The sequence below is a fragment of the Myxocyprinus asiaticus genome, chromosome 49 (assembly GCF_019703515.2).
Source record: "Myxocyprinus asiaticus isolate MX2 ecotype Aquarium Trade chromosome 49, UBuf_Myxa_2, whole genome shotgun sequence".
NCBI lineage: Eukaryota > Metazoa > Chordata > Actinopteri > Cypriniformes > Catostomidae > Myxocyprinus > Myxocyprinus asiaticus.
The window spans coordinates 23,900,492-23,918,057 of record NC_059392.1 but is presented as its reverse complement, the minus strand read 5'-3'; the positions used below and the strand labels follow the sequence as shown (position 1 = coordinate 23,918,057).

Below are 17,566 nucleotides of genomic sequence, written 5' to 3'. Positions count from 1 at the left end.
ACACATCTGAGTCCTGTTCATGCAAGTATGTTTGTCTGGATTTGTGTGGGACTTCATGCCTAGTCAACAATATGACTCTGAAGGGTCTTAATTTATCTCAATAACTTATATTCTGCAGTCTAGAAGCTTAATTAGCACAGAAAATGTTGGGTAAAGAACTCCTCACAAAAGCATTCCAATCATTCCTCAGTGTATTCAATCAGACACTAATGTTTCGTCTAAAAAGAAAAATCAAAAACGGTATTTAAACATTCTGTTGAAAAATAAGCAAGCTAATAACACTTGAAAATGTCTTTTAGTTGGCAGAAGACTGAATTGTGATTATAGATTAGCTTGTGTTTTTCAACTCTGTAGAAAAGCAATAATTCCTCTGTATTTTTGAGTATTGAATGTTAATTATTTTCTTTGAAACAACCAATGCAGACATGACATTGGCAGGCGAAGTCGCCAGTGTGATGCTAGGTTGATTATAACTATAGCAGTGTACTAAATAAGAAGTCTCCAACATTCCACACTCCATTTTTTTTTGGTTAAAGAAGTACATCATCCGGGTACTCGTTGTACACTTCTTTTTTTGTTGATTTTTCAGTGTAAACAGACTACTTGCACAACATACAGTACAAAATGGTGTAGAATAGTGCAGCAAGTTTGCAATTTGGGATGTACCTTATGGTTTCTTGGGCTAGTATGCTATTCAACCCAAGCAACCACCCAGAACATCTATCTACCACCTAGCAATATCCTAGCAACCACCCAGAACACCTTAGCAACCACATAACAATGTCATGGCAACCACCCAGAACATCTCCTACCATCTAGCATTGTCAATGTAATCACTCGGAACACATTAGCAACACCCAGAAGGCCTAGCTACCACCTAGCAACACAAACCAATGCCCTAGAAACCACCCAGAACAGTCTTGCAACACCCTAGCAACCGCCTAGCAATGTGCTAACAACCACTCAGAACACTTTAGCAACCACATAGGAACGTCATGACAACCACCCAACACCATAATTGCCACCTAAAAGCACTATAGCAACCACCCAGAACACCTGGCTACAACCTAGCAATGTCCTAGCAACCACACAGAACACCCTTGCAACACCATAGCAACCACCCACCCAAAACATCTAGCAATACCATAGCAATGCCTTAGTAACTACCCAGAACACCTAGCTACCACCTAGCAACACCATAGCATTGCCCTAGCAACCACCCAAAACACTTTGGAAATGCCCTAGCAACCACTTAGCAATGTGCTAACAACCACTCAGAACACATTAGCAATCGTAATACAATGCCAGGGCGATCACCCAGAACACCCTAACTACAACCAAAAAATGCCCTAGAAACCAAATAGATCACCTAGCATGCCTTTGCAACTACTCAGACCACCATAGCAACAATTAAGCAATGCCCTAGCAACCAACCAGAACACCCTAAGAATACCCTAGCTACCACCCAAAAACTAACTGCCACCAAGTAACAACACTCTGGCAATACCTTAGCATGCACATACAGTATCAATGTGCTAACAAACCCTCAGAGCACCTTAGCAACCATATTGCATCACAATTCCATATTGTCATGGCAGTCATACAGAACAGCCTAGGAACACCTTAGCAACTGTGTAGCAACATGCTAACAACCATTCAGAACTCCTTATTTGTACCGCAGCATTTTTACACTGACTGTTATCAGTATAAGTTATAAAGTCTGAAAAAGAGTTGGATTTAGAGAGGTTGGAGGAACTTGTAAAGAGAAGGGAAATAAATATTTTAAATGCCTGACTAAGAGGTTTAGGTAACTTTTGGGATAAATTCAGATATAAAAGAAAATGCACGCACTCTGGGTAGAATAGCAGAATCTAGACAAGTTTTTAGTGTGCTAGCCAAACGTTGAGGTCACACTAGTGTTCAGAGAGATTTGTATAGCTCAATATGTAGGAGGTGGAGGAGCTTCACACAAATGCCAAAATTAAAGACAGAAAAAAGATACAAGCTTCTGAAGAGAACATAGAAACATAGATGTGAGGAGAGTTTCACTTGCTCTCAGGCAATGCAGAACATTGAAGCTGCAAAGACTCAATACCTTTAGTTTTCTTAGAAGTTGCTGTAGAATTGTCTCCGGGGAAGTGAAAGATAGATTCAAACAGCTGTGCTTTTCTCATTCTGGAGTCATACATGATCTGTTAACACACTATTTTTCTGAACTGTCAAGAAAGGAGGCCTTATGTTCATTGCATTTTTGTCTGTCTTGTTTTGTGAAAGGATGAAATATGACATTTGTGGAAGCCTCCATTTTACACTTTTAAAAATAAATCTTCCATAGTTATAAAGTTGTAAATGCTTAGGAAGAGCATACCAAATCAGTCACTTACATGGTTCCATTTCAGTTGTAATGTAAAGACAGTTGACTATGTAGACATTAGACAACTAGACAGCTCAATAGTTTCCGCTAAATACAAATGCTAAACTTGCATTTTACAAAACAACAATACAATGAATATATATATACAGTACAGTGAGAGCACTGTCAGGGACATAACACAATCTGTGTGTTGTAACATGACTGTGAAATGTGTAGAACACATTTGTCGAGCTCACAATGCCGCAAGGTGCTATTTTAGATTAATGAGTCCCGCCAGGTATGCGTTTAGCCTCCCTGATGGTGAAAGTGAGAACAGAAGGAGAGCTATTTGTTTTCAGACAGTTCTCAGTTCGGTCTGAAATCCTCCATTGGGTTTGCAGATAAAACGCTACATTATTTCCCTACTCCTCAGCAAGTATTTTGAGAGAACTTGCTTTGTATCCTGAGATAAAGTACATGCGTTTGATGATTCTTTTTGATTTTCTCTCTTGTGACGTTGATTTGCTAAGGCAAACATCACAGTCACTTTTGCCTATACAAATATATAACCTTAAATATTAAATTTCAGCATGTACATTTTGCAGCAGTGTTTGTTCTATGGACATGAATGATTCCTCAAATCATTCTGCTTATTGAAGAGAGGAGTGTTATTATGTCTGATGGACGATAAACTGGAGAAAATGTCCCATTGCCTTTCTCTGAAGGAGGGATCAGAGCCATTTATAGGGACCAGAATGTCAGAGACAATTGGGGTGAGCTCTGTTGATTTGGGCCAGTATTTAATTATATAGCAACCAAACAAAACACCATAGCAACCTCCTAGCAATACCCTAATAACCACCCAGAACACTTGAGCAACCATTTAGAATACCATAGTAACTGGATAGCAACATGCTAACAACCACTTAAAAGACCTTGGCAACTGCATAGTAACATCTTGCCAACCACCCATAATGTCCTAGCTACCACATGTGCCCTATAAACCAGCCAGAACACCTTAGGAACTACTTCCAATGCACTAACAACCACCAGCACACCTAGCTACCACCTTGCAACCAGCAAGAACACCATAGCAACTGTATAGCAACATGCTAACAACCACTCAGAACCTTACCTTACAAAAAATCTAGAGTTTTTGCAAACTTTCCACAAATTTGCAACTCATTATTTTCACATGCAAATAAGCTTGTGAGTAAGGGTTATTAAATGCATTGTTACGTCACCCTAGCACCCTAGCTACCATGTAGCAACACCCTATAAACCACACATAACATGCTAACAACAACCTTGAAACACTCTAGCAATCACCCAGAACACCATAGCAACACCCTAGCAATCACCCAGAACTCCATATTAACCACCTACACTGATAATGCCCTAGCAACCACTTAGAGACCATACGCAGACACATAGTAACATCTTGCCAACCCCCTATAACACCCTAGCTGCCACTTAGCAACACCCTAGCAACCACCTAGCAACCACCTAGAATAGCCCAACAACCAACTAAAAACAACCACCTAGCAACATGCTAGTTGTCACCCAGAACTCCATATAACCACCTACAGTGATAAGGCCCTATCAACCTCATAGAGACACAAATGCAAACACATAGTAACATCTTGTCAACCACCCATAATAGCTGCCATGTTGCAACACCCTAGCAATCATCTAGCAATACACTAACAACCATCTTAAAAACCTTAGCAACACCCTAGCAACCACCTAACAACTCCCTAGTAATCACCCAGAACTCCATATTAACCACCTACAATGATGATGCCCTTGCCACCACATAGAGACGCATACACAAACACATAGTAACATCTTGCCAACCCCCTATAACACCCGAGCTGCCACTTAGCAACACCCTAGCAACCACATACTGTAGCAACCACCCAGAATACCCCAACAACATCCTAGCAACATGCTAGTAATCACCCAGGACTCCATATTAACCACCTACACTGATAATGCCCTTGCAACCACATAGAAACTCAAATGCAAATGCATAGTAACATTTTGACAACCACCCATAATAGCTGTCATGTAGCATCACCCTAGCAACCATCTAGCAATACCCTAACAACCACCTTGAAAAACCCTAGCAACCACCTAGCAACAACCTAGTAGGAACATTTGCAAATACATGGTAACATCTTAACAACCACCCATAATACCCAAGCTGCCACTTAGCAACACCCTAGCAACAACCTAACAACCACCTTGAAAAACCCTAGCAACACCCTAGCAACCATCTCACCAAACCGTAGCAACCACCCAGAATACCCCAACAACCACATTAAAACACTGTAACAACCACCTAGCAACGCCCTAGTAATCACCCAGAACTTTATATTAACCACCTACAATGATAATGCCCTAGCAACCACATAGAAACACATATGCAAATGGTTAGTAATGTCATGCTAACCACCCACAACACCCTTGTATCTAATACCCCAGTGGCTGCGATTACTACTTCAAGTTCTGAATTTAGTTTTGATCTGTTGCCGTATACTTTTGCTAGCGTGTTTTGCGTGGCTCCCTCCTGTGATGTGTTCGTTGATGGGGGTCTTTGTTGACTGATGAGTGATTTATTCTAAAGGCAGTAAAATGCACTGGAGAGAGCTAAGAAACACAGACTCATAAGACAGCCGGGCTCCAGGGCGTGATGTTTGTGTGTGTGTGTGTGTGTGTGTGTGTGTGTGTGTGTGTGTGTTTAATGTGATTACGAGCATGTGTTTTCTATTTGCTTTTGTGCTGACAGTGCCCCCATGAATAGAAATAGCCTACATCTCACTTCTCATGAGATTGTGCTACTGTACATCTATATAGTGTAAGAATATTCAAACCCTAAAGCAAATCTCTCATTTACTAAATTACAGAAATTTTGTTCTGTGATACTTTTATTTCATAGCACTGAAACTCAAAATGAATTATTTTAATCTTCTTCAAGGAATAGCTCAAAAGTGGAAATTCTCTCATTATTTACTCACCCTCATGTCATTTCTAACCCGTATGCTATTATTTTTTTCTGTGGAACACACAACTCATATGAACTATTTTTCTGATACATTCATGATGCTTTTGTGATGTCTTTTTTGAAACGTGATAGACATTATAGACATTGTCATTCAAATGTTCATTGAATTTCTCTTTTGTCTTTAATATCTGCTGAAAGTGTTTTTTTTTTTTTGTTTTTTTTTTGTTTTTTTTTGTGGACTCAATTGTTATTGACAGGTGTCAGGAGTCTAGCGTATATTTGTTAAGGATGCCAGGTCATGTTATGGAATCTACTACATGAAATATTGCTAGAGGCTTTTAAAATATAGCCAAGAATGGAACTGCATTCAACATATTTGCATATTAGATTTAGCTCAAAAATAACTATAATATTTCTCTCTTTCTCTCGGTTGACAGCACCTATCCAGCAGACATAGTGTCCAGCAAAGCACATCACAGGTATATTTGTCCCCACTATCTGCATTGTCATAAACATTGTTGTTTAACATGTTAGCATGCAGATGTTTTTGTAGGTCATGGTTCACCATAGGCTAAAATGTGACAGGAAATGTTGAGTTGATTTGGGCACTGTGTCCATTTTGTGCTAGTCACATTAAAAGACCTTTTACACTTATGAAAAGTATAGGGTCAACTTTAGTTCACATAAAAAACAAAAAGTGCTAGTGCATTGACCTGTGCTAGTTTTATCTGTTTTGTAATATAATATAATTAGAGCTGTCAGAATTAATATGTTAACACATGTTATTAATTAAAAAAGTTTAACGCGTTCATTTTGCTTAATCGCTATTAACGTATTTGCTGTTAATAAAGCCATTACACTGACGCCCAGACCACAGCAAACACAACAAAGATTCTGTGTCAATGATCAAGTGATGGAGAAAGGACCACTTAACGCTATTTGTTGTACAAAACAAGCCCAGATGGGATTTGTGACATAAATCAAGTAGTTTACAGCCCCTGTTTTGTGCAATTTAATTACCACAGAAGCGCGTCAAGTCTTAATGCTGTGTTCCAGACGAAGTCTGAGGTGGGAATATCCGAGTTGAAATTTCCCACTTCCGACCTCAGTGCGTTCCGGTCAGCCACACATCATGGTCACATGAACACATGCCAAATGCATAAACACATGCACAGTCTTCCTGATGCTAGCTAGCTAGATATCTTCTCAAGTAGCTATTTCACGAGCAAAATAGTTGAAAATGTAGGCATTGAATGATATACAAACAATTCTTCTCAACATCCTGTTGTACATTTATTGTATATTGCATATACAGGCATTTCCTGCAGTGAAAATACTTAAAAGTTTATTTTTATGCTTCACAAAACCCAGCTATTCACTGAAGTCAGGGGTGATCGATCTATCACAAGTTGGATGTCTGAGTTCAAGCAGCATTCCAGTCATTATTTTTAAGTCGGAGGTGGGAAAATCCAGAGTTCCGAGTTGTCTGGAATGCAGCATAACTATCACAAAAACGTTGTCTGCAGCGCTTTTCATGTGGAGTTCAAAGCGGCACTTGATGCTGGCATTGATGCCCTGACATGAATCATGAACGCATCTTTATGATGGCTGAAACAAGGCGGATAGCCACAGTCTGCCAGCTGATTTATATTGTGGAGGATGAGAGTTTAAGATATTTAATGCCTATTGCAATAAATATACAACCTATGGAGGGGCTAGTTCTTTTAATTAGTCATCGTCCCACTTGTTTAATATTTAATGTTGCTTGAATTGGTGCTATTTTAGTATATTTTTATCTTTATACTGTGGAAGCCTTTGTTTGGAAAATGTTAATAAAGTATTATGTAATTACATATTGTTTTATTTTCATTCCTATAAAGCAAATAAATGCACTTTATCAGAAAAAAAAATCAAATTTCACAACTTCAAAATCTGCGATTAATCGCAATTAAAAATGTTAATTGACTGACAGCATTAAATATAATATAATATAATATAATATAATACATTTTATATAATATAATACATAGAGCTGTCAGATTTAACGGGTTATTGCATGCCATTCATTTAAAAAGTTTAATGTGTACATTTTTCTTAATTGCGATTAAATTAAAACATTTACTGTTAATACACATAAAGACTGGTCTGAAGGGTGGAACCTTTGTAATGTGTCCACCCAGAGTCATTACACTGATGCTCACACCACAGTCAGACACACAACTGCACCAGAACCCTTCTAAAAAGGGAAGCCTACAAGATTAGCATAACATAGCATAATGCGGCGGTCCCATAGACATTCCATGGGCGGTACTATCGTCACATGCTAGCTGACATTTATGCTCTCTACTATGATAGAGCCGCGGAGGTTGTTATATCAGTAAATAAAAACATCTCTGTCAGCGCTTCCATGTCAGTGATAAAATGATGGGGAAAGGAGCTCTTAGCGCTATTTAATGGACAGTACAAGCCCAGATGGGACCTGTGATAGAAATCAAGTATTTTTCAGCCTATATAAAGTGCATTTTAATTACCACAGAAGCACACCAAATCTTAACTATCACCAAAATGCAGAATGAGATGTGTTTGTTCGCAAGCACTTTTCATGGTGGTTTCAAAGCGGCGCTCAATGCTGGCGTTGACACCCTGATGCAAATCATGAACGCAGCTTCACGATTGCGGTAACAAAGCAAATAGCCACAGTCTACCGGCAGACTAATATTGTGGAGGATGAGAGTTTAAGAGATTTAATGCCCATTGCAATGAATATGCAACTAATGGGGAAACTTGTTCTTTCAATTAGTCAAACTCCCACTTAGACTTTTGGAAACATTTAATATTACTTGAATTGGTGCTGTTTTTTTATTATTATTATTTCTATCTTTATACTCTGTAAGACTTTTTTTGGAACACGTTAATAAAGCATTATATTGCTACATATTGTCTTGTTTTATTTTCTAAGATGGAAATAAATTAATTTTGGCAAAAAAGGAAGTATATGTAATGGGAGCCAGCTGATAGATAGCTGTGCAATGTGTATAAACCTCATTCTCCTGACCTCAAGAGGTGCACTAGCAACTGCTGCTAGAGGCTGTAGCGTTTAGCCTCCTTGATAGCGCACCCGCCTCCCATGCTGGAGATGCCGGTTCGAGTTCCGTATGGAACCGGTAGAACAGGAGCGTCATATATATATAGTCAAATTTCAGCACTTTTAAAATGAACTACAAAAAAATATGTGATTAATCGTGATTTAAAGTTTTAATCGACTGACGGCACAAATAATATAATATAATATAATTCACGATAAAATTAAAAGTGCCCAGCTTTGTAGATCAAGTATTTCAGAGAGCCATGTAATAAATACAGAATGTAAAATCCCACTATATTAATTAATTGATAACTGATTCTATTTATGCTAATGTGCTTTGATTGGCTGTTGTCCCTGCTGTATGTCGTGTTTTTAGGATGGCGGAAGACAAAGGCATGGCGACTCGTGTCGGATGCCCGTGCCGCACCATCTTTTCGTCAACCTGAAGAGCTTCACATACAACACCATCGGCGAAGACACTGACATCTTCTTCGCTCTGTATGACCTCAGAGAGGGCAAGCAAATCAGGTAGGAAATGCACTCGGATTGGTTTTCAACTGGTTTTGCTTCAGGTTCTAGATTTTATATCACACATCAAGTGGCGACCCAGCAAGGTACCAAAAGTTGTATCGTAGAAAAGTAGACAAAAAGATAAAAGATATGTTTCATTGTTAAAATAATTGCACTTTTACTTTCATCTTAAAGTGTAACTTTACCTTTCCATGTTGGCATTGCCTAATTTGGCTGGCTTCTACCAAGTGACAAGTTTGAATTTTGGAACCACTACTCTAGGGAATTTTTTAGTAGACATATGCATTCAAAAGCTGCACGGATGCTTTCAGTGGTAATTATCGTGTCTCTAGAAACTGAGGAAATCCCATTGTGCGGCATTTCTGAAAACAGTATATCTGCTTGCACAGGCAATAAACTAAGACATCATGTTTAAAACAACAAGGTCATGGAAATGAAAGCTTGCGCAAATACCACCTACATGTTCATATGCAAATGTTGTGCTTTTCTTCAAAATGACACCTGTGTCTTTCTGTGAAACTACTGACAGATAAGACAAGAGACCTTGATAAAGTATTCATGTAAAAGATCTCTTTGCTTTAGCTCTGCTGTTAAAACCTCTCAAGTATCTTACAATTTTACAAAGTAGAAGACACCTCACTGTACAAACCAAAACTTATTAGCACAATAGCATTGTTTTGATTAAAAAAATACAGCTACATGGAAGCTGATGGTAAGATTACATCTTGTATCACATCATAATAGCGGGTTAATTTCACCTAAAAGTGTAACACTGTGGCACTATCAAAAGATACCTTGTTGCCCATCTAGCCCAACAGAGCAACATTGGCTCAACCAATGCTGCGAGTTTGGGGTGGGACTATCTGTTTGGCGACTTACGGCTGACATGACACACATCACCTTTAACATACAACCAGAGCATTGTTTTTTCCTCTGCATTTCAGCATGTTAATCTTGAGAGAAATTAGGCCACTGGCAGATTTCTCCAATGGGAGTGTTTAAAAAGTAATTTATTCACCTCATTAGTTAAACTAGAGAAGCATTTGTAAGCCACTGAGAGACATATATAATTGCCTACATTTTTCTGTTTGAAGCAGCAGTTTCAATCTGTTTACGACATTATCTTTTTATTATTAATTTGTGAATGTCATTAAAAAGAATGGAGAACAGTCCTTTACTTAAAAGAGCACTTTCATCTCATATCATAGACCTCTTAAAGCAATAATCCTAGGTCAATACAAGTTAAGCTCAATCAACGGCATTGGTGGTGTAATGTTAATTTAGACTTAATTTAAACTTAAAATTAATTTAGACTTGTCCCTGTTTTATTTAAAAAAAAAAAAAAAAAACAAAGCAAAAAAAGAGCAAAAATCTGGGTTAAAGTGATGCACTCACAATGAAAGTGAATGGGGGCCAATCCGTAAATGTTACAGTACTCACTGTTTCAAAAGTATAGCCACACAAGACATAAACAATTTGTGTTAACGTGATAAAAATGGTTACTAACCTTTTCTGTGGAAAGTCATATCCAATTTTACAACTTTGTTGTCATGGCGATGTAACAGTGTACACACTAAAACCCTAAAATGACTGTAAAAATTAAGATTGAAACAGCTCAAATGATACACAAGTTTTAATGTAAAGTATAATGTAAGTACTTTAAGTGCTGTAGACTTCACATTTCTTCCTTTAAACCTCCCAAAGATTGGCCCAAATCTCTTCCATTGTAAGTTCCTCACTGTAACCTCTATTTTTGCTTTTTTTCAAAGAAAAGGAGGAACAAGTACTAACAAGTATCTTAGTGGGGAGTAGTGTCCAAGTCACACCAACTAATTACCGGCGTACCTCAAGGTTCAGTGCTTGGATCTCTCCACTTTTCTATAGACACGTTAACACTGGGATCCTACCACTGCTTCACCAATGGCACACAACTCTACGTCTCGTTCCAGTCTGATGATCCTACGGTAGCTGCTTGTTAGACATCATGTGTATTGTTAGTGCTGGTGGTTTAAAGGTGATGAAATTAGCTGAGAGGGTTTTAAGGCTAAAGTATACTGTGGTTGTATACCACCTAATGTACATTTTGTCATCAGCACAGTTCTTGTGGACTAACCTTGTGTCCCTGTACATGACTGTGTACATCATCTACACATGCACCTGGAGTTGACTACTAAATGCAGTCATAGTGTGCAGTGTTGGGAAGTGACTTACTTAACTAAATTTTTCAGTTGCGTGACAGTAGTTCAGCTGTTTTCACAGTATTGTAGCTTTTCTAGTAACAAGCTACATTTTTCAATGAGTAGCGGTGTTGTGTCACAAAATGTATGATTTGCCACATTGTATTGCTAATGCAACAATGGAGCCGATGGACAAATTAAACATGCTTACCTAAACCCTTCTTTCATATGTAGTGCTGGGAAATCCAAATCATTTAATAATCATGGAAATGTATTGGTTACAATAAACAATTCACTGATATTTAGCATTGTAGACTCCGATTGATTTTAGTAAGCCAGTCTGTTTGGACGCTTGCGTGTAAATGAACTAGTTCACATAAATGATTCACTAATTCACACCCTTTCCTTTTTCTTTTAAGCATTTTTATTTAGCTAATTGCTGCTGTTTATCACTATATTTCAACTCAGTAATATAAAATAGGATGTTTTCTAATTTTATTTAGTATGCATTTATATGTACATTTCAATGTTGTCTCCCTAATTGTTTAATATCACCCTTATGAAATAAATCATCTGATCGTTATCTCTTTAAAAAATATTTTCTTCTGTAAACAACTTCAATGTAGTCACTTTTTGTTAGTAGCTTGTTGTGTAGCTAACTACTTTTTTAAAAGAGTAGCTTGACTGTAGTTCAACTAATTAAATGTATGAGTAGCTTGTAGCTCAGGAAGCTACAGTTTCAAAGTAGCTTACCCAATATTGGTAGTGCACATGCAACGAACATGACCGTAGAGGCTTGTGGTCAAAAGAGTATATTCTGAAAGGTTAGAACGCTCAACTGTGTGCAAGACGTAATGGTAAATCAAATGGTAAATACTTTAGCCTTTAGCATGCAGACAGCATATTGTGCTTTAGCTTGCTAACAATCTTAGGAGTAACTGTAGAACTGTAGATAACTGTAGAACTACCGATATAGTTACCAAAGAACTGATTTCGTAACAAATTCACCGCCTGACATTCAAGTACTGTTAGTCACTCCAAGCCTTCTGTTTCTGCACCTGAAAGAGTCCTGTTACATCATCATCCATCAAAACGGCTTGGGTTAGCACAGGTATATGTGTGTGTTTGCATTGATGTTTGTTTTTGTTGCCTTGATTGTCAGAAACTGCTAGAACATTGCTTGTGTTTGTCCTCAGGGAATACTTCCAATGAGAGAGAGAGACCTCATGCTGATCACTCTCAGCATGGAGACTGAAACATTTCTCTCTCACTCACTTTATTTCTAACTTTCTTATTATATTTTCCCTCTGAGAGTTTTTGGCCATGGCTAGACAGTCTTTTCTGTACAAGTTAAGCTTAGCTATTTCTCGTTCTTTCTCCCTGCAGTAATATTTTACATGGAAACATTAATTGCTATCAAAACCCACAAATCAATGTGTGATTTTTTTTTTTTTTTTTTATTATTATTTTTTAAATTTGTTTTTATTAAACTTGCTTAGTTTTAAACAATGTCAATTTAGTTTGGCCCATTGGCAGTTTTATTATTATTTTTTTATTTTTTTGTGCTGGTGATGAAATTAGCTGAGAGGGTTTTTAAGGCTAAAGTATACTGTGGTTGTATACCACCTAATGTACATTTTGTCATCAGCACAGTTCTTGCGGACTAGCCTTGCATCCCTGTACATGACTGTGTGCATTGTCTACACATGCAGCCCCCCCCCCACACACACACACACAAAAAAAAAAACAAACAAACATCACTCAGGACCCTTTAAGGAATTGAACATGATGTTTCAATAAGTGCCAACTCATCCCAATAATTCAAGTCCTCATAATTACTGAAATAATTTATATTAACACTGATTATATGTTTCACTAGATAATTTGTGATTTCAAACTCCAAAAGCACACAAAAATGCATCAAATTATATAAATGGCAACAGCCATGGAAAGCAGGCCAAAATGATTATTCACAGAGCACCCACATAGCTCTCTCTCTCTCTCTCTCTCTCTCTCTCTCTCTCTCTCTCTCTCTCTCTCTCTCTCTCTATCTCTCACTCCCTCACTCTCTCTCTCCACCCACACCTCGTAGCTTTAACAGGCTGTTAATGATGCCTCTGCCTCCTTCTCAAAAGCTGTCTGACCCTGGAGTGGGCCACAGGTTTGGTCCAAAATTATAACATGCCTGGAAAAATAAAAAAGGAGAAGCATAGTGTATTCACTATTTTTTTTTTTTTGTTTTTGTTTTGTTTTTTACTTGGAAGAGCTTTCAAAATTTAGTTTTTAGTGTTTACAACCCATTTTACTTCTGTAATGTGATGTAATTGTGGGGATATTTTTTTTATCCGTCGGGGATTGATTTGATCGTGAAACGTGGTCTCTGATAAGGAATGTTGTTTCAAAGGCAGAGTAAGCTATTACATTTTGATGAACTTATAAATTTAAGATTACGAAGTTACAATTTTAAATTTACAATTACAATTACGAAGTTATGATTACAAAGTTATAGTTACGAAGTTATGGTTATGAAGTTACGATTACAAAGTTACGATTATGAAGTTACAATTGCAAAGTTAAGATTGTGATGTTACAATTTCGAAGTTACAAGATTAAATGTTCAATTACAATTACGAAGTTGCTGTTGCAAAATTACATTACGAAGTTATGTTACGAAGTAATATTTCGAAGTTACAGTTAAGTTCCGATTATGAAGTTGTGATTATAATTTTACAATTCTGAAGTTACAATTGCAAAGTTACGATTGCAAAGTTACAATTAGGAAGTTACAATTTTAAATTTACAGTTACTATTATGAAGTTATGGTTATGAAGTTACGCTTACGAAGTTACAATTATGAAGTTACGATTATGAAGTTACGATTATGAAGTTATACTTACGTTACAGTTACGAAGTTGTGATTACAAAGTTACAATTGTAAATTTACAATTGCAAAGTTACGATTGCAAAGTTGTGATTACGAAGTTACAATTACAAAGTTATGATTAAAATTGTAAAATAAAGTTGCGAATATGAAGGTGTAATTTAAAAGTTGTAATTACGAAGACAATAGTGAAGTTACAATTGCGAAGTTATTATGGCGAAGTTATGATTGCAAAGTTACGAATATAAAAGCAAGCAATTTTGTCTTGTGAATAATGTGTACTGATAAATTGTGCACAATAAGACCAGGAATGTGTACTAAAGTAAAACCAGTCAGTTTTGATTTAATGTTGATTTTGTTGAGGCAAAATATATTTCCCCAAATAATCTGTTCAACACATTATTTATTTTTTTCCGGTCCCTCAATCTGTTGGAAGTTCCTCACTTGTCTCTTTTCTGTCTGTCTGCCACTAACTTCACCAAGCACACGCGCATTGTGTCACAAACTTTAGAGCACACATGCACACTCCTAATGCTCGTTTCACATCGCAAGCTTGAGCGAGACATGAGCATAGTTTCAGCTTAACTAGAGCGTCACTGTAGCTGCACACTCACACACACACTCACACTCATTACGATGCATTTATCCAAACCCTTTCTTTACTTTTGGCACTGAACATGGTATTACACAGTGATGTCTGATTCGCGAATTAATCATTTGAGTCAAACCTTTTGACGATTTTGATTCTTTTAAATCAGTCAGAGTGGTTCCCAGCAAGCTGAGCTGAGGCAGTAATTAAATGCACTCTCAGAATTCAACTTTCAAGACTTTCAAGTAGCGTTGGGTTCATGATTCATGTCTGATTCATTTCAGAGAATCAGTTTGTTTAGACTGTTTGTTTCAGTGAATCGGTAGTTCATTTAAACAAATTAATCCAAAATAGAATCATAGATTAATTGATATCATAGTTTTCGATTGAATGTTTTTAGTTTTATGTTCTGCTTTTCTCTCTTCAAACAGTGCTTAATAATTCATCTTTGAAGGTGCCTTCAGTATTTCAACTTGATAACTGTATTAAACCACAGTTCTCCAACAGTCCTTTTTAAAGCCAAATCCACTTTCTGAACATGTTTCTTCATGTTACAAAGACCATACGTCAACTTGAAAGCCTATCAGCCTTTACACACTCGAGAAGCTAAGTATGTTATTACCGTGTGCGCTGTGTGCAATCATTCGCTTCACAATAGGATTTGAACAATCACCTCAGAGTCGCTTGAATGGGACAAAGCTGGGGAAATAAAAGCGCTGCTGATCTGGGAAGATTATAATGAACACTTGTCACTGCTTCCAGAGGACAATACCATGTCCTACAGGAAAGTGAGTTGGCACCTTTAGGGACATGATTTGTTGTTCTTGCAGCGTCGTTCCCTCAGAATGGATGCACGTTAAAATGACGAGTCAGCGTGAAAATGTGGGGCATGTACTGGAATGTAGAAACATGTTTAGATGTGAATGTCAACAAACATAATGTACATGTGTGATCAGAGATTCACTTCCGTAATCGAAGTATATGTTTGATTGTCACATATAATTTGGTAAACTGTTGATTAGCAAATCTTTCATAGTGAAATAGTATGTACGCAATATATTATAACTAGATCTAGCAGTTCTTGCAAGGCAGCAGATGAAAGACTCGGCTTTGTGTAAATTAAACAGTATATTAAAGCTGTTTTGTCATTGTTATGACACTCCACAGTATACTTTAGCCTTAAAACCCTCTCAGCTAATTTCATCACCTTCAAATCCACACTAATGCGTTTTCAGTTTCATAATGTCATCGTTTTTCAAAGCATGGAGGAAATGCGGTTCTAGTGTGGAAGAAAGGAGTACATTAATACCTTATTTTAAATGAAACCGTGTTAGTGTGGACCTGGCCTCCAAGCATGCGTCGCTTTTTGTCAGTTTTGCACGCAAATCGGCACACAGTAGGACACCATATTTGTGAAATAGGCTGTAAAGGTGACTAGATGTTTAAATAAATGCAAGAATAAACAGACCAATCACAATAATTAGACCAACTACATAATTCGTTTTTTCTTAAAAAAAGACTTAAAATCTTATGGCATTTTGCTCCTCAAGCTATTCTTTGTTCTCGTACGACCCCGCGTACACATGCGTGGATGTTGTATTTTTGCTTCGCTATATGCAATGCATAATTTAAATTCATTTAAACCGACTGATCTCAGTTCAGAAGAATCTGGGTTATTAAAGGGATAAACTTTTGACATACAGAGTCATGTGTTTCAAAACAACATGGTGCCGATCACAGCGGAGTTTGTCTTTGGGAGAAACACCAACAAAACTACATCTGGTAAGAAAACGAATTACGTATTTACATTGAAACCTGTTTTATTAAAAAAAGTAGTGTCTAATTTCATCCGATATGCAATTTGTTTTTTACATTTCAGCGATTTATCGCAAAATGCCACACTGCTATACAGAATGTACACTAATGTTTAATTTTGCACATTTTTCTTTAGAAATCCTATATTTACTGTGCAGTAACACATTGAGAATCAGTGGGTTCATCTAAAAGCTGAAAAATTTTGCTTTCAGAGGCTTTATAAGGAGTTAGGATGAAAATAAGGTGCATTTTGAACTGTTCTGAGACCAGTGCAGACAGACAGCACACTGGAGGTCATTTACTAAAATAGTGAGAAATAGTGAGAAAGGGAGCATACTATAGCTTTCAAATGCAGCTAAGTGCATTTACTCCTAAAAATCCAGCCAAAAGTTCAGTTTCAGGCTGCAGATGATGTTTTGCCACTCAACATGCTTGTCAGACTTGGTACATTGGTAATCAGTACATAGATTCAGAATTTATAATGTATACTTTTATTTTAGCATGGTTGGCAGTGATTGGATGATACTGGCCAATACATTGTATCAGAATTATTTATGCTCATTTCTGATGTAATGTCTGTAACATTTCAAAAACATGAATTATGAATTACCAACTATCCTGGAATAATAATAAACACAATTTCGCAACTTAGTCCCGCTGTCCATATATGTTACAATACATTTTTAGGAAAACTTTTTGCACTAGAATGTTCGATTTTGTTTGTTTTCTTGCATGTTTATTAGGTGCTACTAGTTACAAATCAATAAGGGAAATGGAAAACGCACACAGCAGTCACGCTTTGGTCTCAGGTGGTTAAGGATGTTTCTCTTTTGTGATTTTTTTTTTCAATGATACTTTTAATTGTAAATAGTATATGAAAAAGTTAACAAAAATCATCGACAAAAGTCTCTTCTTGCTTACTATAGGTGTTGGAATGTTTGAATCTAAGGTCCATGATTGTTGATTTACTGAATAATTCCAAAAATTGGCTAGACTAAAACTAAAAAGTCCATTAAAAAGTGAAATTATGCCAAAAGTATCAAAATCAATGCAAGTGGGACCACTTATTGGCATTGTTTATGGTCGTAACTAAGATTAAACTTTTGTTCTTGAATAATGGATACATTC

General features: G+C 37.0%; 1 protein-coding gene across 9 annotated transcripts in view; it reads left to right on the top strand.

Annotated features, from left to right (window-relative positions):
- LOC127438187 (dedicator of cytokinesis protein 3-like) overlaps nt 1-17,566 on the top strand; it is a 278,795-nt gene that overhangs the window by 191,517 nt on the left and 69,712 nt on the right. For all 9 annotated transcript variants that reach the window (XR_007896670.1, XR_007896671.1, XM_051693558.1 and 6 more), the window contains 2 exons: nt 5,798-5,839; nt 8,822-8,973. Coding sequence is in view for 7 of the 9 variants with exons in the window: in XM_051693558.1 (XP_051549518.1) it covers nt 5,798-5,839; nt 8,822-8,973 (194 nt within the window). In the remaining 2 variants the exon portion in view is untranslated. The remainder of the gene's footprint in view (nt 1-5,797; nt 5,840-8,821; nt 8,974-17,566) is intronic.